This window comes from Tamandua tetradactyla, chromosome 17 (genome assembly GCF_023851605.1).
Source record: "Tamandua tetradactyla isolate mTamTet1 chromosome 17, mTamTet1.pri, whole genome shotgun sequence".
Classification (NCBI taxonomy): domain Eukaryota; kingdom Metazoa; phylum Chordata; class Mammalia; order Pilosa; family Myrmecophagidae; genus Tamandua; species Tamandua tetradactyla.
Window position 1 is genome coordinate 58,760,003 of NC_135343.1, and position 24,317 is coordinate 58,784,319.

The 24,317-nt window shown below is 38.7% G+C and overlaps 1 protein-coding gene across 1 annotated transcript in view; it reads left to right on the top strand.

The window, feature by feature from the left end:
- Positions 1-24,317, top strand: part of DNAH6 (dynein axonemal heavy chain 6) — a 295,021-nt gene that overhangs the window by 22,596 nt on the left and 248,108 nt on the right. Inside the window, exons 3-4 of the mRNA XM_077134752.1 lie at positions 9,216-9,392; positions 12,668-12,930. Coding sequence (XP_076990867.1) covers positions 9,216-9,392; positions 12,668-12,930 — 440 coding nt within the window. The remainder of the gene's footprint in view (positions 1-9,215; positions 9,393-12,667; positions 12,931-24,317) is intronic.

Genomic DNA, 24,317 nt, shown 5'->3' on the forward strand with positions numbered 1-24,317 from the left:
CTCTGGCCCCTAAAAAAGACATATTTTTCACATATACAAAATACATTAATTTCATAATAATATCAGAAGCCTTAAACCTTTCAGTAGCAATACAATGAAGTACAAAATTAGAGACAGTATAAAATCTCATCAAGTCAGTTACAGGCATGGTCTGTCCTAAGGCAAAATTCTCTCCATTTGCTCTGGACCTTTGAAAACTCATTCACAAGTTATTTGCTGCCAACATACAAAGAAGGAACATTCACAGGATACATAGACACATTTCCATAGGGAGGAAGGAACACAGGGGTCACTGGACCCATACAGTTTCGAAAACCCGCAGGGCAAAGTCCATTAGAGTTCAAAGTCTGAGAGTCATTTATCCTCAGGGCTTTAGAAAGTGGCAGTCCCACCCTTTCCAAATGCCTACGCCTGCCTCTCTCTGAATGCAACCTTGGGAGATATTGGGGAGACCACCTTTCTCTCGGCTCCACCCTCTCCAAGCATTGGGGCCGCACCCGGGCTCTCTGCCATCTACGGGGCACACGCTCAACCCCTCCATGTGGTGGCAGCCAGGCTCTCCCCAAACCCCAAGGAACGTGCTTCACTCTCTCCAAGACCTGAGGCGGCATGACTCTCCCACTGCAACGAGATGGAAGGCCCATTCTCTGCCTTTGGGGCAAACTCACCCTCTCCACGGGCTTGGGTGGGTCCACTCTCCTGGCCCGAGGCTTCCTGACTTCAGACCTCAGCCTCCACAGTTTTGCCTCTGAAGTTGTTTTTCCTCCAATGTGTCCCTTCTCTGAACCCCTCAGTCCAGACTGGCAGCAGCTCTGTTTATACAGGTCCCACAGTACTCTCATTGGCTTTCTATGCAGTAGCCTTGGATCATGCCCATTAGACATAAGAAGTTTCCACAAATCTTTCCTGGATAACTCCATGTCCGATCCTGACTTTCTCTGAAATGGCTGGCTGGTTCCACATTTGGTTAAATCCACACTATACTCTGTAGTCTCCCTTTCTGTAGGCCCAGAATTTTCTGGGACCTCAACTTCTGGTTTCTTTTTACTCAAGAATTCAGTTTTCAGCTTATCTCTTTCCTGTCGCATTTCACTATAAGCCGCAAGGAGAAACCAGACTGCACTTTCGACATTTAATTTAGAGATCTCTTCTACTAAATATCCAAGTTCATGGCTTTTAAAATCTGCCTTTCAGCCAATACCATTAGTCAACTTTGCCAGATTATCTGCCATTTTAAAACAAGGATCACCTTCCTTCCACTTTTCAATAACACGTGCCTCATTTCTTTCTAAGGCCTCATCAAAGGTATCTTTAGAGGCCACATTTCTACCAACAGTCTCTCCAAAGCCTTCTAGGCCTTCTCTATCAAGCTTCTCACAACTCTTCCAGAATCTTTCCCATATCCATTTAAAAAGCCGTTCCAACATGTTTGGTATTTGCAAACTGCAGCAGCAGCACCCCACTCTCCGGTACCAAAATCTGTTCTAGTTTGCTAGCTGCCGGAATGCAATATACCAAAAACGGAATGGCTTTTAACAAGGGGAATTTAATAAGTTGCAAGTTTACAGTTCTAAGGCCGAGAAAATGTCCCAATTAAAACAAGTCTATAGAAATGTCCAATCAAAGGCATCCATGGAAAGATACCTTGGTTCAAGAAGGCCGATGAAGTTCAGGGTTTCTCCCTCATCTGGAAAGGCACATGGTGAACACGGTCAGGGCTCCTCTCTCGGCTGGACAGGCACATGGCAAATACAGCATCATCTGCTAGCTTTCTCTCCTGGCTTCCTACTTCAAGAAGCTCCCCGGGAGGCACTTTCCTTCTTCATCTCCAAAGGTTGCTGGCTCATGGACTCTGCTTTGTGGTGCTGCAGCATTCTCTGCTCTCTCTGAATCTCAGTATCTTAACTATTTCATACCTTCTCTCCTCAATGGTTTCTGATGAGAAATCTGCCCTTAATCTTATTGTGGTTCCCTTGTATGTGACAAATTGCTTTTCTCCTGCTGCTTTCTATTTTTGGTGTTTTACATTCTGATTGGTGTATGTGTCAGAGTAGATCTGTTAGGATTTATTCTGTTTGGAATACATTGTGCTTCTTGAATATGTTTTTTACTTTCAATATACAATGGAGGAACAGATATGAAATAAACATTCCCATTCCAATAGGGAGAAATTAGAAGGAAAACAAGGGTCACAGGTCCCAAATAATTCTGAAACCCAGAAGGACAAACTCCATTAGATTTCAAGTCTGAGAGTCATCTATGGAATGATGTTTTGTCTTCTGGGCCTGATGAAGTGGCATCCCTACCCCTTCCAAGTGTTTGGACAGTGGTCATGCTCTCCCAAAACACTGGGGTAAAGGCTCTACCCTCTCCAAATGTTGGAGTAGTGGCCAGACACCTTGTAATCCCTGAGGCACAATATGCACCCTCAGGATGCTGGAGTGGCAACACTCTTCCTGAACGATGAGATAGAAGGTCCACCGTCTCCAAATCCTGGGACAGACTCACTCTTTCCACACACCTGTGGGCCCTCTCTCCCTTGGCCCAATAGATGTCTTCCATTCAGATCTCAGCTCCTTCATTTCTGCCCGTGAAGTAGTTTTTCCTTGAATTTGGCCCTTCTCTGTCCATTTTAGTCTGGGCTGACAGTGATTTTGTTCGTACAAATCATGCAAAAAACTTGTGGTGTTGCATGTAGTACACAGGAGTCCAAACCATCAGATGGAAGAGTTTTCCGCATACCCTTCCTGGATAGCTGCATTTCTGATTCTGACTTGCATTAAAATGGCTAGCTGGTTCCATGTTCAGTTAAACCCTCACATGGAGCACTATTCTCTGGGGACTCACTTCCCCAAAACACTGTGTTTTCCAGAACATCAGTTTTTGGTTTCTTTATGCTCAGGAGTTCAGTTCTCAGTTTATCCTCTCCTTTCGTATTTTACTGTAAGCTGCTAGGAGAAATCAGCCTGCATTTCCACATTTAGTCTGGAAAGCTCCTCAGCTAAATGTCTAACCGAGATCATCACTCTCAATTTCTACTGTCTTTGCAACATCAGAACTTAATTTCCCCAAGTTCTCTCCGCTTTAAAACTAGGATTGCCTTTCCTCCAGTTTCCAACAGCACATTAATCATTTCCTTCTAAGATCTCATGAAAATACCTTTAGCATCCAACAGTCTCTTCAATGCAGTCTGCTAGGCTTTTTTGTCAAGCACCTCACTAAGTTCTTCCAGCTTCTGTCCATTGCCCAATTCCAAAGCCATTCCACATTTTTTATTTGCAATAGCAGCATCTCACTCTCATGGTACCAAAATCTGTTTTAGTTTCCTAGGCTACCGAAGCATATACCATGAAATGTGTTGGCTTAAGCAATGGGAATTTATTGTTCCCGGTTTTGGGACTGGGAAAAATGTCCAAAACAAGGCATCATCAAGGTGATGCTTTCTTCCAGAACACTGGCTGCCAGGGATCCTTGGCTTCTCTGCACATTGCAAGGTACATGGCAGTGTCTCCTGGCCTGCCCCTTCTCTTCTGGGTTTCATTGATTTCAGTGTCTTGTTTCCATGGCTTTTTCTTTCTCTGTCCAAATTTCATTCTCCTACAAAGGACTCCAGTAGGAGGATTAAGATCCATCCTGATTGAGGTAAAGGAAGGTGTGCTGGTTTGAAAATGTCCTGTATCCCAGAAAAGCCATGCTCTTTAACCCTCATTCAGTATTTCTGGGTGGTATCTTTTTTATTGTTTCCATGAGATGTAACCCATCTGATTGTGGCTGCTAACTTTGATTAGATGGTTTCTATGGAGATATGCCTTTACCCATTCAAGGTGGGGTTGCTTACTGGAGTCCTTTAAGAAGGAACAATTTTGGAAAGAACCAACAGAGTCTCCATAACTAGAGACCTTTGGAGATGCAAAGGAAGGCACCCCTGGAGAAATTTTATGAAATAAGAGAAAGGTAGCAGACATCACCATGTGCCTTCCCAGCTGACACAGGTATTCAGAACTCAAAGATCCCAGCTGACAGAGCTATGCTGGACGGCATCAGCCTTTATTGAGGAAAGTAACCTGTGCCTGTCTGAAAGCATTATGCACCCTAGAAAAGCCTATGTTTTAATCCTAAGGCAGTCTTGTGGGAGCAACCATTTCTTTTAAACCCTATTCAGCACTGTATGTTGGATCCTTGATTAGATTATCTCCATAGAGATGCGACTTGCCCAATTGCGGGTATTAACTTGTTTAGATAGAGACGTGACTCTGCTCATTCCTGGTGGGTCTTGATTACCTTATTGGAATCCTTTAAAAGAGGAAGCATTTTGGAAAATTGAGAGAGAGCCATGAAAGAAAACACAAGAACCAGCAGAGCCCACACAACCAGAGAACTTTGTAATGAAGAAGGAATATACCCCTGGGGGAGCTTCATGGAATAAGAAGCTTGGAGACAAAGCTAGCAGATATCACCATGTTCATCATGTACCTTTCCAGTTAAGAGAGAAACCCTGAACTTCATCAGCCTTTCTTGAATGAAAGTAACCTTTTACTGGTGCCTTAATTTGTACATTTTAATAGAATTTCTTTAATTTGGACATTTTTTACAACTTTAGAACTGTAAAGTTGAAACTTAATAAATTCCCCTTTTGAAAAGCCGTTCCTTTTTTGGTATATTGCATTCCAGCAGCATGCAAACTAGAATATAACCTCTTGTTGGTGCCTTAACTTGTCATTTTCATGACTTTAGAACTGTAAACTTGCAACTTAATAAATTCCCTTTTAAAAAGCTGTTCCATAAAAATAAATAATAGGGGGAACAAATGTTAAAATAAATTTAATATGAAATGCTAATGAAAGCGAGGGGCAAGGGGTATGGTATGTATAATCTTTTTTTTTTTCTGTGTTCGTTTTATTTCTTTTCCTATTGTCTTTTTATTTCTTTTTCTGAATTGATGCAAATGTTCTAAGAAATGATGAATATGCAACTGAGTGATGATATTGTGAATTACTGATTATATATGTTGATGTTTTAGTTCAGTTGTTAAATTTTTAAATTAATAAATAAATTTTTTTAAAAAGCTTTTTTTTTTAAAAAAAAAAGCTTTTCCATTTCTGATTAATTGTATTCCAGCAGCTTACAAATGAAAACATACACTCTAACTGAAGTAGCCTCATGAAAAGATCCTAATTACAATGGGTTCACATCCACAGGAATGGATTAGATTTATGAGCATGTTCTGCGGGGGCACACACAACTTCACACCACAGCAGCCTGTTTCCTCTTTGCCTTCCACAAGTTTATCTGGCCTTTTCTTTCCTTCAGTCCTACTGTGTCTGTCTCACAGAATTAGATTCTTCTCCCAACTGTTCCTTTTCTCTGTGGGGCTTTGTCCCAGGATGGAACTTTGTTCTGTTACCCTTCAGAGTTTATGAGATGGAGACCATTTTACCATTTTCAGACTCTACCTCAGTCAACGGTGAATTGGAAGTTGAAGAACTCTCACCTAGCTTCCACTGTTTTCCTCTGTTTTTCCTGCCATAATTTCCATTGATCATGTATTGGAAATTTTAGGATTCTCTGATTATCAGGACTCTCTGTGTGCCCCATGCTTGTTTCTGCTTCTTCTCGCCCAGATCCTCATGTAGATTTTTGGTAGTTTGTCAATGCCGGCTTGGATTTGGGGATACTTGGGGGAAACTTTATCATGTTGTTTTGTTATAGATATACATGGGTGTATAGAGATATACATTTTGATTTAATTATCTCAATTTCTGAGTCAATTTTATTTGTTTTATACATGTTTGAGGCCATATTATTGGGTGCATATAAAGTTAAAATTCTTATTTTCCTGGTGGATTGAACCCTTTTATTATTATAAAGTGATCTTCTCTTCCACTCCTAATGCTTTGGGTGAATAGTTTATTTTGTCTGATATCAAAATGGCTATACCACCTTTTTTTCCACAGATAATTGCATATTTAACTTCCTCATCCTTTTTCACTCCTTCTGTATTCTTATAGTTTATATATATATATATACCTCCTATGAATAACAAAAAGTGGTATTTGTTTTTATATCCGTGCTGACAAGTATTGTCTTTTAACTTGCATTTAGCTCATTTGTATGTACACTTGTATTTATTGTAACTACTGAGATATTTAGATTTAATTCTTTCTTTACCCTCTGTGATTTCTAAGTATCCAACCTGCTCTGTTTCTTTTCGGTATTTTATTGCATTGAATTATTTATTGCTTTTTTCATATTACAAGTTGGAATTTAACTACTCTGTTATTGTTTTGTTAGTAGTTACACTAGGAATTACAACATGCATCCTTAAATTATCCATGTACAATATTAATCAATAACTTTACCCTCCTCCCAGATTATACCCTTTTATACTATTTCTCATCTATTTAATTTCTATATTCTAAATTCCTTAAGACATATTATTATATTCTTTATTCATCTGATATTTGTTTGAGTTTACCTTATTTTTTCTGCTTTCATTCCTTCCTGCATTTCTTCTGCTTGAAGTAAATGTTTTTGAATTTGTTTTACTGCAAATATACTGGTAATGATTTCTTTTTTTTCTTATTTGAAAATGTCTTTATTACCTCAATTTTTTTCTTCAGTGATTTTTTTTTGAGATATAATCATCTGAAGTGTACAATCAGTGGTTCACAGTATCATCATAAAACTGTGCATTCATCATTATAGTTGATTTTTGAACATTTTCATTCTCCAGAAACAACAAATATAAGAATAAAAATAAAAGGAAAAAAAAAACATCCAGAACATCCCATACCCCCTCTTCACCCCTATTGTTTATTCTTTGGCTTTTTTTTCCATACTTATCTGCCCATATACTGGATAAAGGGGGTGTTAGTCACAAGCTTTTCATTCTCACATTTACACCTTAAAAGTTCCATAGTGGGTGGACCACGGTGGCTCAGCAGGCAAGGACGCTTGTCTGCCATGCCAGAGGACCCGGCTTCGTTTCCCGGTGCCTGCCCATGTAAAAAAAAAAAAAATTTCCATAGTTATTCAGCATCTTCAAGAATCAAGGCTGTTGGATTACAGTTCAACAGTTTCCGGTATTTCCCTCTAACTACTCCAATATACCAGAAATTGAAAAAGGATATCTATATACTGCATAAAAATAACCTCCAGAATGACCTCTCAGTTCTATTTGAAATCACTCAGCCACTGAAACTTTATTTCATTTATCTTCCCCCTTTTGGTCCAGAAGTCTTTCTCATTCCCACAATTCCAGGCCCAGGCTCATCCCTGGGAACCATGTCCCACATTGCCGGAGAGATTTACATCCCTGGGAGTCATGTCCCACGTAGGAAGGAGAGCAGTGAGTTTACCTGCTGAGTTGACTTAGAAAGAGAAGTCGCATCTGAGCAACAACAGAAGTTCTCTGGGCATGACTCTTAGGCATAATCGTAAATAGGCTTAGCTTCTCCTTTGAAGGAATATGTTTCATAAGGGCAAGCCCCAGATCAAAGGCCTGTCCCATAAAATTCACTGTCCCCAATGTTTGTGAGAAATATCAGGTCTTACCCTGGTGGGGAAGTTTAATATTTCCACCCTTCTCCCCAGTCCCTCTAAGGGACTTTATAATACTGTTTTGTCTTCTGCCCATCTTACTTTGGGATGCATCAGGGCATCACATCAACTTGTATGAACCAGCAAGATCACACTCCCTATTCAAGGGTCCGTGTAATTATGGTGTTCGAATAAGCTTACCATGCAAGTTAGATTAGATAGTGTGTTACCAAAAATAATAGATTTTGCACCAAATAAGCATCTTTTCCTTTGGTCTCAAATAGAAGTTGAAGTTTTAAGATTCAGTCAGTATCATCCTTTACCTGTGAGTCTGCTTTACCTTAGTGCTACCCAGATCAGCTTCATTCATATCTCTTATTGAAGTCTGATCGCTTTTTCAGTGTTTTAATACTGTGTTGGGTAATGCTGACTTTCATAGCTGCAGAATTCTAGCTCTGAGTCTCAGGTGTCACACAAATAGCCGAAGTTCCATGGAATGACCAGGCTATACATAGAGGAAGCTCAGCATTTCAGAATTTGAAAATAAGTTACAATTCCAACCTCAATTCTGGAAAGATGTTTTACTGAACATAGAATTCTAAAGTGACACTTTCAGTCTACTCTCTTATGATTTCCATTGTTGCTGGTAAATCAGCTATTTGTTACAACTTTTAGGGTAATTTGTTATTCTGCATATGATTTCAAATGCGTAGTGGGGCGGGGAGTGGTATAGTCATGTGTTTACCTCCTGGTGTTCCTTCACTTGTATCCTAATTATATCTGGCTTTTATATGTTGTTGTATCATTTCTTAATTTTAGTTAAACTTTCCTTGTTTATTTCAGTAAGTTTCAGAGCAGGGTTTTGTAAAAGTGCACTTAACCTTATGATTGTTACTGCAGATCATTATTTTGGTCTGTATCGTCATTCTGTCTAAACCAACACTGCCTCGTCTTCTTTCCTTAACTTTTCATTGCTGTTACACAGCAGAGGTCTCTATTCTTTTTCATTACTATTGTATGGTTGAGATCCCCCCATCTCTGTAGCATCAGCTATTCTTTTCCTTTCTTCAATGAATGGCTTAAGAGGGATTTTTATCCAAAACCATTGCAACTTACTCATAGTTGGAAATTTAACAGCTCTTGCTTCTACTCCCTCTAAAGGGAGTGAGTAATACCCTCACTCCAGTGTATTAGAGATTAACTGTTGTGTTAAACTCAGAATTTAAACTTATCATATGAAAAGATAGATTTTATTGCTTAAGTCAAAGTTATATTAACCAAAGATAATGCCACCATTCTTTAGATCCATCAGTTTCAACAATGGGAAGTGACAGGTGACTTTCAGATAGGATGGAAGCTTGTATCCTCCTTCCTACAAGAGCAGTGGTAGTGAATGGTGGGGATTTCATGCCTCTGAGCTCTTTCTGTCCTGGCAGCACTCACTGGTCATTTATAGTAGAAAATGAACAGAAACCAGATAGGAAAGTCTTAGTAAAGCCATAGGCAAGGCATAGCCAAAGGTGGTAGCTGCTGCCAAGGTTGTGGCCTGGGTAGGCTATTAGTCCAGGGAGGAAATGAACTGCCAGCAGGGTTGGAGTGCAAAGGGAATGACAAATAAAGCAAATTTACAGATTTGTCTTACGTTAAAAAGATAACATATGTCTTTATTCCCAAAGCCAGTGCTAAAAATCTACCAAGACCGTAAGCAGCCAGAATACATATATCAACAGAATCGATTTCAGTTCATCAGTTCCAGAACCCTAAAAACTCCTGCAGTCAGTGAAGAAAGTCAGCCTTCCACTGAATCATTTTCTCAGTCTCTTGTGTCTCAAGATGATGTGAAACTAAAGCAGGTAAAGTGCTAAAATAATTATTTAAATCTTTTCATTTAACTTTAGTTTTATATAATATTGTTACTGTGCTTTTTTATTTCTTTTTTCTTGAGTTCTGTTTCTGTGCTTTTAATTCATGAGACTAGTAGCAAATCTTTTTCTATCAGTTTGCATAAAGAGTTTAGGAAATACAATATTTCTCAGTTCTTCTTATGTAAGGAAAACTTGGACAGAAGAGGGAAATCATAAAGGAAACTTTCACTTCTGTACAGTGTCCTGTGACCTTCATTTGCAGGTTAAGAAAGAAGACTTACTAGTTTCATGAATGCCTTTAAGATTCGTGTGAAATTTTCATTAATTTTACCAGAAAATGTAAATCTTTGAAGACCTTGGTGAGGGCAATAAAATGGAGACTTGAACGAGCTAGAAAGACAGATTTTGTAACTGATGAGGAATGTAGAGTGAAGACATTGTTTGACAAGGAATAAGTGATTAGAGGCTGAGAGGAAAAATCACCAGAGTTTGTATTAATATGAGTACCCAAAGATATTTAAAGAAAGTAACAAGGCGGTAGAAAATATCAAAGACATGCCCACAGTAAAAAAAATACCAGTGGAACTGCGACTTCTCTGAGGTTTTTATTGAGGGACCCCCTGATGCTCCCTAAGTGTTAGTTGTGTTTCAAACACCGGGCTGAGGACTCTGCTAGGACGTGCAGAGTCCTTAAAAATTTCAGAGTCTAGAGGTGGAGCAGATAGCAAAGTGGGGTGTGATTGGAGATCTTGTTGGTAATTTATGGTACATAATGATGGAGGACTGAATAGAGGGATGCTGATACCCAGTGGCAAGAGGGATCGTCAGGGGAAGAAAAGCTCTCTTAGTGGGGTATGGCGAAGCTCAGAGGAATGAGCAGAAGGCCAGTAAGGTAGAGCATGGGAGAGAGTTGGCAGCTTGCAGGAACTTGCCATGGGTTTGGGTGAGGTCATCCTGCGAGAATGAAGTCATGATAAAGCCTGGGAGGGTACAGCCTCACTTCCTGTGCTTTCTCTGAAGTAGAGCGAGCTAATGTTAGGGCCAGGAGAGATCTGATTGCCCATAAATCATTTCGTTTGGTGTAAAGTGGGCTTTTAGGTCTTGGATTTGAAGGAGAGAAATTACATAGGCATCTGAAATGGAAGTAGGGGGCCGAAAAGAAGTGTCAGGTTGTGGATTGTGTGTCCTGGATGTAGTTGTCACACAGCAAAGAATGCAGTAAAGATTTAGAGGTAGAAGGAAAATGTGGAAGAAAGAGGTTATTGCCCATAAAAAGAGAAGTCTGTTTATTCTGAGGAAAGGGTCATTTTGTGGATTTAATCTTTTGGAATCAGTTTAGAATGGAAATGCAACAGTGAGGATTTAGGGAGAGATAAAAAAGGAAGGACGCAAAGTTGGATGTTTCTGGTATTCGAGGAAGATGTAGCAAACAGGCTTCACAGTAGGCAGGCCTCTACCCCCTTCTCTTGTTCGGCTGCCTCCTCTGTGGAAAATCCCCAAACCCCCTCTTCTAGCCTTCAGGAACGGGTGAAACTGCAGGCAAGCAAGATAAGACACCTGGGATGGGGACCCCTCCCTTACCAGCTCATCTACTTCTGTAACCCGCTTCACGCTTTAAACTAACCAATTATTTTTCTTTTAATGTTGCCGGTCACCATATTCAGCTTACTTTATCTCTAGCATGTAATACAGTCCATAAAAGCTAAGGTTGCCTGTTGTTCAGGGCTCAGACTTTTGAGGTCACTCGGCTGAGCCCCGTGCTCATGAGCCAATAAATCACTTGCTTCCGGAAACTACAGACCCTTGGTCTCAGGCTGTTCTGATTTCGCGGAATGTTCCTGGAGGCCTGGCGCCTCAGTCCTGATTTTTGCACTCCAGTGTTGCCCGGTCAAATCGGACTGACCACCCATCAAAGACAGAACTGTACGCATTCTACAGTTTATGAAGAAATGCCTCACTTACCCCCTGTTCTGAATGTATGTGAATGCATAGATTAAATTACATCTTCTCATTGAATGACATAATTAGAAATAAATGCTCAGATGAAAATATTTTGTCCTATCGTTGAAGAAATTTGACGCTTAGAATGCAGTAAAAATTTTTAAAGGATATTAAAGGAAAAGGTTGTTAATGAAAAATAATTGCATTTTTTATGAATGCCTATTTTATGAGACTTTAGTCTCAGAAACTAATAAATATATACCTTGTTTTCAAAACTGAGATAAGGCAATGTGCATTTTGGCTGGTTCTAGGTATTTGCTTGTTTGTCTGCTGTCTCCTATAAGAAATTTGTGCCATTGCTGTCATCACTAGCCTATAAGTGGAAAAAATACATTTTGCTTTTCAGTTCAAAGGTGTGTTTCCTTCAGTCTTTGTACAAGACCTGGCTCTGAAATTCTCCAGGCTTCCTCTGACATTTCTATTCAACAGACTGAGAGCAATTATCCCTGTGGACTTTTGGGAAAAGTTGTTTCACAGAGTTGTAGTAGCAAATCAGTCGCAGAAATCTCAACCTCTATCAGCTATGCTAACAGGCAGTAAATAAATCGTTTGTATATTTACATGAGTTATTCAACAAAGCATCTTCTTTATGGTGATTCTTTCGTTCTAAAGCTGATTGCCCCTGTACTATCAGAGAGGCCAGCTGAAGGTGGTTGGAGCTGGTGTCAGATTTCCACTCCAAACCATCTGTGAGTCAGAATCTGCATTTTAACAACACCCCCAGGTAATTACTATGCACATTTAAATTTGAGAAGCACTGCTCAACAGAATAAGCAATTATTAGTTAACACAAGTAATGCTTGCTTCTCAAAGGTTATTCCACTGCTGTTCCCTACTCTAGACATAACCACCCCTCACCTTAACAAAACAATTTTTAATAGGATTTCATTCATTGAGAAGCATCCAAGTTGTCAGAACAGATTGGGAGCCTGGGGTGGGAAGTCCCAGACAGAGCTACTGCAGAGCAGTTGAGCAAGGAGAGTGGAGGGCTTCTATTCACACCAGAGTGGTGTTATTTTTATGTGATAAAGGTTGAGTTAAAGAAGAGAAGAAGGTAATAGAAACCGTGGGTATTTGGAGAGGAAATGCTGGGAAGGATTATCATTGCTTAACAGTAGTTTGCAAATCTCTAATTCAAAAAGCTTGCCGCTGAGTCCTAAATGTGTCACACAGTATGATAATTAGCCCTCAGTCACTTGACCCTTTTTTTATAGCTTTTTTTTTTGCAAAAGTTCATTTTTCTAAAAATTGATTCTGTTTAGATACGTCAGCCCTCTGTTGAGACGTTCTCTCCCTCTCCTCCTAAACTGCTGCGCACCAGTATTGGAAGAAGAGGTCTCTACAAGACTAGCTCTTCAGTCTTCCCCAAGTACACTTTTCATGACCGGGAAGAAGTCGTCAAAGCCAACATCCGTGATCCCTTGCAAATCATTAAAATAATACGTGAAAATGAAAATCTTGGATTTCTTTATATGATCTCTGCAGTGCCAAAGTCTTCCATTGAATATGATACATATAACCTGAAGTGAGTTCTCTTTTCTGAAGTAATTTCTTTAACATTGAAAATTAGAAATAGGATTGCAAATAATATCCATACTTGATTCAGTATTAATGATAAATATGATCAATTTTGGTTATTATCCATTGATAAATGAATCCTAATCAAAACCGTTTCATTTGTTTTTCCCATTTATCTTTATTTATGGACTTCAGGTTTATAGAGTCGTACACTGTTAGCTGTGCTTCTATATAGATATATGTCTATTTTTAATCAGTCTTACAAGCATATGTTTGATATTTTGTGATTACTGAGAAAAGAAGAATGGCAGTATATAAAAAGTAGGTGATACATGAATCATTTGATATGTCATTTCATCTTTCCTTTATACTGTAGAAATAAGGATTTCTTTTAAAAATTAGTTTAATAACCTAGTGTATTAATATTGATGAATAATACACATAACATACATGCTTTCTCACTCCTGTTGTTTAAGACACACATTTGTTGTTGATGTTATAATTTGAAGAATTATACAATTGTGAGTGTGCCAGTTGCTTTAAAGTTCAGCACAACAGCTGATAGTAGGGTAGTAGGGATTAAAGACTATATTGGCTTTCCTCTCTCATTGATGAGTTGAGATGAAAGCAACTGATGAGGCGGTCTTTTCTTGGTGGTTCTGATAGTTTAATTTTGACCCCAAATTCTTTGAGCTACCTTCCCCATTCTCTGCTGCATAGGGCCTTCTAGGAATTCTCTTATCCCCTTACTCAGCTCAGTGGTTTTGATTGAACCAGCTACCTCTGAGGCCAGCTTTCCTGCTCAGTTGAGAAGGATCAAAAAGACAGGGTAAAGAGGGGGTGGGGGTTACCCTGGAGAGAAGACAGAAGAAAGGCATTTTAATCAGAATTAAAATATGGCGTATTTATTACAAATCTGAAAGAGCTTAACAGGGGTGAGAAATACTTTGTAGGAAGAAAAATGATACTTGTAAAACCCCAAACATTTGATAGGATTTATTGGACACACTCTATATAGCAGTCACTGTTCTAGGCGCTAGTGCCATATCAGTGTAGAATGATTTAGAAGGCTAGAAAGTATTATAGAAAAAATAGAGTAAAGAGGATTGGGAACTCTGGTGAAAAGGTTGCAAATGAAGTGAGACCTCATTGAGAAGCTGACTTTGGAACAAGAACTTGAAGGAGAAAAAGTTGTGAATCATGTGGTATGAGGGAAAGAAGATGCCAGGCAATGGGAAAGGGAATCCAAATATCCTGAGATTTTTTTGGTGCTTGGCATGTTCAGGGACAAAGAGGGAGCCTGTGTGACTAGCATGGAGTGAGTGAGAGATGAGCCAGGTCACGCAGAACCCAGAAGACCAGCATGAACCCTTTTGCGATTATTCAGGTGAGAGGTGGTGGCAGATGAGGTGGTAAGGAGTGGATCAGATTCTGGAGATAGCCACAAGGTCAAACCAACTGGATGTCTTTATGGATTGTATGTAGTGTGGACAGAACAGAGAGGAGTCCAGGGTAGCTTTCTGATCCACTCATCTAGTAGAAAAGTCACATTTGCCATCTAAGCAAGAGGAAGGTTTAAGTTGTTATTAACTAAGGCATAGCAGACTGGATAGAGTGGATTCAACAGTGAAAAGTAGAAATTTGGATTTGGTAGTATTGCTTTGGGCACACCAAAGGAAGAAGAGACATGAGGTGATAGAGGAAGAAATGGGGTCACGAGACTATTTTTGAAAGTTGAAAGAAAGATCTTGCTTTTTTCAAGATAAGAGAATTAGCATATAACAAAACTTAAAGTCTTTGGATGTGGAAACATTTCTTTAATAGTATTATTATTCCTGCTAATACCTTACTACTTCTTTGTATATTTTGAATAAAGTTTTGGAGAGGGGGTATGGCTTTTAAATGGAGATTGTTGAGGAACATGGTTTATTTGCTGATTTTTCTAAACACATTTGATTCATACCAGAAAATGCTTTGCTAGCTTTCACTTCTTAAAAAAAAGAAATTGCACAGTAACATGGATATCAAGGAGTGCCATTTGTGATTTCATTCCCATCTAGGAGAAAAGTCACATTTGCCAAATGTAAAATTGACTCTCATTTATTTATCAGCATGAGAAAAAATATTGAATAAGAAACTGAAATCTTTGCTTTTGTCAATTCTGGAAATTGATTTTATTTCTAGACTGATGAATTGAGTTGAAGTTTTGTACATTTTTCTGACAAACAGTAGTGGCGCTTGATAGCAATTCACAGGAAAGTATTTCTGGAAGCTCACAATCACTGTTGTGTTTTAAAGTTTGATGTTCAGTTTTCCTCCTTAACCTAAACTCCAAATATTATAAATGTTATGAATAAAGACAGTTATTTGGGTGCTGCATGGTTAAAAGTAGCTGAATTAGGAGTTAAAAGTAGTAGTTGAAAATTAGTTGAGCACTAGATTGACAAGGGAAGGCCATCATGTATATCGAACCCCTTTCTGAAAGTAATATGGTAAACTAATGACTTTGTTTGGCACATAATTTTTAGAATACATCCAGTATGCAGTTCTGCAATGTGAAGTTCTGCAATGGTCACTTTAAGTGAGAAAATGGTTTCATTTTTAAAATTTATTCTCAAGAATCACATTAATGGTATGTGCTAGGCAGTAACAATTTTGTAAGGAATATGCTTTGAGGAGAAGTCCAAATATGTTGGAATGTCGGCCTGGGGAGTATACAACAGTATGCTTCAGATTATCCCAGAGTAATGGCTGCTTCTGAACAGGTCTGGGGCAAGTGGGCGGGAGCAGGGTAAAGCACCAGCAGGGAGAGCATCAATAGTTTAGAGAACAGAGAAGAGGGTTGGTCAAGACAAATGGACTCTTTCATTAGGGTTTAGACCCTGAGCAAGCATGATTGTAGCAGTGGCCATGTGTCAGGGAGGCTGCTGCTAGAGGCCAGGGAAAACACTCATTCTGTGAGAGGACACCAGAGTGAATCACAGCATTTTACATGTCAAGAAAGATGATGATTTATCATCTGCCATGCTCTAGGCACTCTTCAAAGTACTTTATGCTCATTAAGCCATTTAAACAGTGTGCAGGTTTGAAAAAATGTATGTACCTTAGAAAAGCCATGTTTTAATCGTAATCCCATTTTGTAAAGGCAGGTATTTCTTCTAATCCCCATTCAGTACTTTATATTGGAAAGTTTAATTAGATTATCTCCATGAAGGTGTGACTCAATCAGTGTGAGTATTAAACCTGATTAGGTGGAGACAGGAGAGAGATAAGCTGAGAACTGAACTCTTGGGTACAAAGAAACCAAAAATTGAAGTTCTGGAAAATTTGAGTCTTAATGACTTAATGAATGTTTTTAAAAATTTTAAAAATAGTTTTCTAAAGCTTAATTTAAAAAATATTTTTATTGACAGACCTTCATGCACATACAGTCCCTACATGGTATACAACCAGTGGCTCACAGTATCATTAACAGTTTTGTATTCCTCACTATGATCATTTTTTGAACATTTGCATCACTCCATAAAAAGAAAAAAAGGAATAAATTCTTCTGCATTCTCCCCTCACCCAAATACCTTAGCCAGTTATGATCCTAAGAGCCATGTTCTTGAAAATAAGATGAAAAAAAAAAAAAAGAAAAGAAAAACTCGTACATCCTATGCCTCTTACCCCTCTCTCTCATTGATCACTAATATTTCTATCTACCCAATTCATTTTATCCCCCCACTACTTATTTTTTATCCATATTTTTAAATCATCTGTCCATACCCTGGATAAAAGGAACATGAGACACAAGGTTTTCAAAATCACACAGGCACATTATAAAAGCTACATAGTTATACAGTTATCTTCAAGAATCAAGGCTACTGGAACACAGTTCAACAGTTTCAGGTACTTTCCTCCACCCACTCCAATACACCATAAATTAAAAAGGGATATCTCTGTAATGCATAAGAATAACTGCCAGGATAACCTCGCAAGTTTGAAATCTCTCAGCTACTGACACTTTATTTTTTCTCATTTCCCTTTTCCCCCTTTTGGACAAGAAGACTTTCTGAATCCAGTGATGCCTGGACTTAGAATCCCGGGAGTTCTGTCCCACGTTACCAGGGACATTTACATCCTGGGAGTCATGTCCCACCTAATAGGGAGGGCAGTGAGTTGACCTGTCAATTTGGCTTAGAGAGAGAGGCCACATCTGAGCAACAAAAGAGGGTCTCTGGGGGTGATGCTTAGGCATAATTATAAGTAGGCTTAGCCTAGCCTTTGCAGGAATAAGTTTCGTAGGGGCAAACTCCAAGATCGAGGTTCTCAGCCTATTGATTTCGTTGTCCCCAGTGCTTGTGAGAATATCAGAAATTCTCCAAATGAGGAAGTTGTATATTTCTGCCTTTATCCCATTCCCCCTAGGGACTTTTTTTTTTTTTTTTTTGCATGGGCAGGCACCGGGAATTGAACCCAGGTTTCCCCCAAAAGACTTTGCAAATATTTCTTTATTCACTGCGGAAATTATTAAGGGATATATCAGGGCAGTACACTAACCTGGGTAAACCAAAAAGATCTCACACCTTATTCAAGATTCCATGTACTTACAGTGTTCAACTAAACTACCCATACAAGTTAAATTAGATAATGTGCTACCCAAAATATGAATTTTTCACCAAATAAGTATTTCTCCCTTTGGTCTCACACAGAAGTTGAAGTTTTAAAATATGGAGGATATCATCCTTTACCCTGTATTCTGATCTACCCCAATCCTATCCAGGTCAGCTTCATTCATATTTCTAGTTGAAGTCTGGACCCGTTTTCAACCTTTTAAACAGTTCCTGTATGGGGTACTGCTGACTTTCATAGCTTTGGAGGTCTAACTCTGATTCTCAAATGTCACATAAATACCCAAAGTTTGACTTCCGGAGAAGATGGCGGCTTAGTAAGACGCGCGGGACTTAGTTGCTCCTCCAGAAAAGCAACTAGAGAAACAGAAACAATACGAAACAGCTCCCGGAGCCACGACAGAGACCAAAAAGACAGTGTACCCCATTCTGGAACGGCTGAACGGGCAGGGAGAATCCGCTGCGGTGAGATACCCGAGGGGCGCGCGTTTTCCCGGCCGGGGCGGCTGGCGACTGGGGCCCCCTCCACGCACGTGGCTCCCCGGTCTGACTGGGAACGTTGGATAGCGGGGCCCTCCCGCCACGCTTGGCATCTCGGGCCAGCTGGGCAATTTGGACTGGCACTCCCCCAAGCCGTGGCGGCCGGCGACCCCCACTCCACGCGCGGTTTCCCGGGCCGACTGCGAGATTCGGATTGGCAAGTTAAAGGAGCCACAGCATCTTTTACTGGTGGGCCCCGCAGACAGACGAGCGCCATGAGCGTCACCTACTGGGAAGGAAAAGAAAAACAGAGCCCAGAGATTTCACAGAAAAACCTTTCAACCAGCCGGGTCCCACACCCAGGGAAATCTGATCAAATGCCCAGACACCAGCAGAAAATAATGGATGATGCTCGGAAAATTGAAGATATGGCCCAGTCAAAGGAACAAACCAATAGTTCAAATGAGATACAGGAGCTGAGACAACTAATGCTGAATATACGAACAGAAATGGAAAAACTCTTCAAAAACCAAATCAATAAATTGAGGGAGGACATGAAGAAGACATGGGCTGAACAAAAAGAAGAAATAGAAAATCTGAAAAAAAAAATCACAGAACTTATGGGAGTGAAGGACAAAGAAGAAAAAATGGGAAAAACAATGGATACCTACAATGGTAGATCTAAAGAGACAGAAGCTACAATTAGTGAACTGGAGGATGGAACATCTGAATTCCAAAAAGAAACAGAAACTATAGGGAAAAGAATGGAAAAACTTGAGCAGGGGATCAGGGAACTGAATGACAATATGAAGCGCACAAATATACGTGTTGTGGGTGTCCCAGAAGGAGAAGAGAAGGGAAAAGGAGGAGAAAAACTAATGGAAGAAATTATCACTGAAAATTTCCCAACTCTTATGAAAGACCTAAATTTACAGATCCAAGAAGTGCAGCGCACCCCAAAGAGAATAGACCCAAATAGGCATTCTCCAAGACACTTACTAGTTAGAATGTCAGAGGTCAAAGAGAAAGAGAGGATCTTGAAAGCAGCAAGAGAAAAACAATCTGTCACATACAAGGGAAACCCAATAAGACTATGTGTAGATTTCTCAGCAGAAACCATGGAAGCTAGAAGACAGTGGGATGATATATTTAAATTACTAAAAGAGAAAAACTGCCAACCAAGACTTCTATATCCAGCAAAATTGTCCTTCAAAAATGAAGGAGAAATTAAAACATTTATAGACAAAAAGTCACTGAGAGAATTTGTGACCAAGAGACCAGCTCTGCAAGAAATACTAAAGGGAGCACTAGAGTCAGATACGAAAAGACAGAAGAGAGAGGTATGGATTAAAGTGTAGAAAGAAGGAAAATCAGATATGATATATATAATACAAAAGGCAAAATGTTAGAGGAAAATATTATCCAAACAGTAATAACACTAAAAGTTAATGGACTGAATTTCCCAATCAAAAGACATAGAATGGCAGAATGGATTACGACCCAGCAATACCACTGCTAGGTATCTACTCAAGGGACTTAAGGGCAAAGACACAGATGGACATTTGCACACCAGTGTTTATAGCAGCATTATCTACAATTGCAAAGAGATGGAAACAGCCAAAATGTCCATCAACAGACGAGTGGCTAAACAAACTGTGGCGTATACCTATGATGGAATATTATGCAGCTTTAAAACAGACTAAACTTATGAAGCATGTAATAACATGGATGGACCTAGAGAACATTATGCTGAGTGAGTCTAGCCAAAAACTAAAGGACAAATACTGTATGGTCCCACTGATGTGAACAGACATTCGAGAATCAGCTTTGAATATATCATTGGTAACAGAGACCAGCAGGAGTTAGAAACAGGGTAAGATAATGGGTAATTGGAGCTGAAGGGATACAGACTGTGCAACAGGACTAGATACAAAAACTCAAAAATGGACAGCACAATAATACCTAAGTGTAATGTAACTATGTTGGAACACTGAATGAAGCTGCACCTGAAGTATAGTTTTTTGTTTGTTTGTTTGTTTGTATCTTTTGTTTTTGTTTTTTTCTTTTTCCTTTTATATATATATATTTTTTATTAGTATTATTATTTTAATTCTCTTCTCTATATTAACATTCTATATCTTTTTCTGCTGTTTTGCTAGTTCTTTTCCTAAATCGATGCAAATGTACTAAGAAATGATGATCATACATCTATGTGATGATACTAAGAATTACTGAGTGCATGTGTAGAATGGAATGATTTCTAAATGTTGTGTTAATTTCTTTTCTTTTTTTGATTAATAATAATAATAAAAAATACCCAAAGTTTCTGGGAACAATCAGGTTATATACAAGCAGCTCAGTATCTCAGAATTTAGAAATACCAGTTATACCTCTTGAATATATGTCACTGCTATAAGAACTTATAATCTAGGACCCTTTCCAATAGTTCCCAACCTGATAACCCATGCTTTCAACTTCAGTTCACCGAGTTTTTATATTATAGTAGTCTATATGAGTGAAGCATGATAATATTTGTCTTTTTGTTTCTGACATTTCATTCAACACACAGCCCTTAGGGTTCATTCAAATAGTTGCATGCCTCACAACTTCATACCTTCTGGCAGTGGCTCAGGAGTCAGTTGTACAAAACATAATTTTTAAATGTACTGTAATAAAACTGATTCATTACAAAGGACTATAAGCCTTTGCAGATTTTTTGTGTATTTTTAATCATACATGAGTATAAACAATATTTGTATTGTGAGAATTTTAATAATTTTATTTAATGAAATCCATATCTCATTCCTGTTTTTCTTGCCACATCCATGACTTTTAAAATACTTTAAAACATTTTAATGCAAGTATGGTAGTTTGAAGCTGTTATGTACCCCAGAAAAGGCAATGTTCTTTTAATTCATTCATGTTGGTGCAGACCTGTTATGGGTGGGACCTTTTGATTAGATTGTTTCAATTGAGATGTGACCCTCCCAATTTAAGGTGGGACTTAATCCTTTATTGGGGTCCTTTGTAAGAGGATAAAACACATATCCTCTTATAAGAAGAAATTCAGAGAAGCTCACAGATAAGGCTCCAGAAGAGCTGAGAGAGGAAGCCACTGAATCCAGAAGCTGGTAGCAATAAAACTTGGAAATGAAGCATCAGCAGATGCAGCCATGTGTCCTCCCATGTGGCAGAGATGTCCCAGATGCTGGTAGCCTGTCTTCAGACTCCAGGTATCACCATCTTGTTGATGCCTCAGGTTGGACATTTTCATGGCCTAAGAACCACAAATTGTAAGTTAATAAATAGCAGTTTTAAAAGCCAACCCATTTCTGGTATACTGCATTTTGGCAGGTTTGGCAAACTAAACAGCAAGTTACCTAATTCTTCAAAAAAATAAATTTTCTGGCACCATTAAAGTCTATAATTCTTTTAAATACTTTATGGCTAAAAAGATATAATTTTGACAGATATCTTTCTACTATATGGACAATTTTTTAATAATGCTGGAAAATCATTAGATCTAGAAGGCAGACACAGCAGTTCAAGGAAAAACTCTATAACTAATTAGACAACATACTTAGGATTATGAACCCCAATAATGTTCCTGTCCTTTTGTTGAAATATCCAATTTCCATGGAAATGGTATCAAATGGATCTATGTTGCCAAACAATCTCTATCAATATCTTCTAGAGACATCTATCCCACTCATGAAAGGGTTTTTCTAAAGCATGTGCAAGAACAAGATATGAATCAAAGTTCTTTCTTGAAATTAGTATTAAATCAAGAAGTGCACATATTATCTAATGTCAGAATGACTTACGCTAATGTCAGAATTTCGTTTTACCAACCTGCATGGGAATTGTTGATTCTATTTGGGACCAGAGGAGCAAAGGAAATCAATAATGTCATTAGAAGAGCAACAGGTTAGATAACAGAGACTGCCATAATCCAGGACATCATTAAAGTTTTATTGACAACAAAAAGTTTTCATTGCATATTGGTGGATCTAGAGCTGTTAGTAATTGTTAAGATAACAGCACTATCTGGAATACCTGAAGTGAATGTTTTGAAGACTTTTGTTCTGATGAGGAAAAAAAAAACAGGATCACATATTCAAGGCAAGGGAGATATTATGTAAATATTTCTTTCTAATGCATTTTGTATCTAGGATTTATTCTAACTCTGAGATTCAAGTAAAACATTATTTTATTCACAGAGGAACTCCATATGTAAATGTTTCCCTACAGTTCTGAATTCCAAACTAAATAATATTATCAAAACTTTGACTATAAAAAAACCCAAGCCAATACATAGCTGTTTCCAGCTTTAGAAAAAGAAATGAGAGCAAAATACCACTTTTTGTTTTTTCAGACTGAAGTGCATTGATGATCTAAAGGAAGAATTGGGAGATATTTTGTGAATGAGTCAACTTTGCAGATTAATGAAGGATAGCTCTTGATTTTACAACTGGGTTACTTAACTGGAATCTGAGCACCTGAATGAACTTGATAAAAAAAAATTACAAGAGCTGCCTGAAAATATGTGAACACTCCTGACAAAGATAGGGATTCAAGGCAAAAATTCAATTGTGGAAAAGTGAGATACAAAATGTTTCTCTAGTGCAATTTACTGCCTCCTACTTCTGCAAAGAATTTGAACAGATCCTTCATCACATCTGAATTATAATGCACTTAGCTATTTTCAAATAATTTATGATTAAAGCAGTGGTTGCTTATGAGCTGGATTATATTTGGAAGTTTGTTCTCAAATTCAATATCGAATATTTTCCTTAAGACCTCGTGTTTCATTTTTCTTATTATAATATAAAGAAAAGTAATGACGGTCTTCAACAAGCCCCTGCAGTTCATCTCACTGTCTCTTACAAAATGTTATCTTTGCATGGGTGTACTATAACTTGTAGAATTTGGAAAGCATTGCCCCAGAGGACCATAGAGGCATTTTCTCCTGCATGAGAATCTGACTTTTGGTTAACTTTGTAGCTCTGCTCTCCTAGAAACCTAATAGGAGTAAATATTTCTAGGCAACATTACTTATTCTAAAAATGACCCTGATTGGTAAATTTTCTGGATTGGGAGGAACTAAAAACAAATTATAATAAATACCAGAGGGGTACAAGCCACAGTTTTGGACTTCCTGTGTTGGGGTGACTCTTGGCCTGGGTGTGTCTACTACAAGGACCCAGAACTTTGTGCTTATGGAGTTACTGCAAGAAATATTGACCCCTGTGGGGAAGGAGGTTTGTAAGCCAGAGTGGCTTCCACATCTGCCTGGTGTGCATCAGAGGTATCACCATGGGAGAAGATAGCTCCTGGACAGCCATTAGAGCCCTGCAGGGATTCTGCTGAGAAGGAAAGCCTGATGTTGTTCTGCCAGTGAGAGTGGTTCCTGCCCTGTGACCTTCCAGGTAGATGGGTACCAAGTACCATCCATGAGACTTGGGGGGTTGAAAGTTTAATTGGATCTAAGAAGACCTCTTTTAATACCAATCGTACATGCGATTGCTTTTGTTCTCATTTTCATTAATATATGTGCTCTTTAACTATTGAGTTCTTTTTTGTATTGATATAAAAAGAGCCACTAGTGGTATCAGATACTTCCTTCCCTAGGAGATAATAGATTTTTTTTCAACCTGTGCCTTAACTGTTAGTCTCACTATTTTATATTGAAGTCCACATTTTTCTCTTTTTGTTTTTGGTCATTGAAATATAAACTTATTCCTCACATTGGTAAGCAACTATGTGCTCTGTAAGGCCATAGCCCGGTACCAAGTCTTTACAATACCAATGAGTGAGTTCTAAACACCTTACTACTAACACCAGGTATGGCTCTAAATTTCTTTAATGTGTTAACCCATTATAATCAGGTGAGAGTGATATCTCCATTTTACAAATGGTAAGACTGAGGTATGCAGTGGCCTAGTTCACGCAGAAAACAAGTCATCGGGCTGGGATGTTAGGACCCAAGTTTCGTGCTTGAGGCCTGATTCACTCTCTGTCCTGAGCACAGCTGCTCCTTCTGTTATGTACCATGTACCAGGCCTCATGCTGGGTGCTTTCTGTCCATTATCTTATTGCATGCTTAGAGCCCCACTAGAAAGTCATTATCTCTAGTTTATAGATAAGCAAATTAAGGTACAGATATATTAAGGACTTTGTTTTTTCATCTGTTTTGTGGTTTACAGATAGAAAATTTGGAATAATGTCTGATACTTTCATCTGTCAGTTCTGTGATTTCATCCCCTGTGCAATGTCAACTTTAGAGCTCTTAGAATTCATT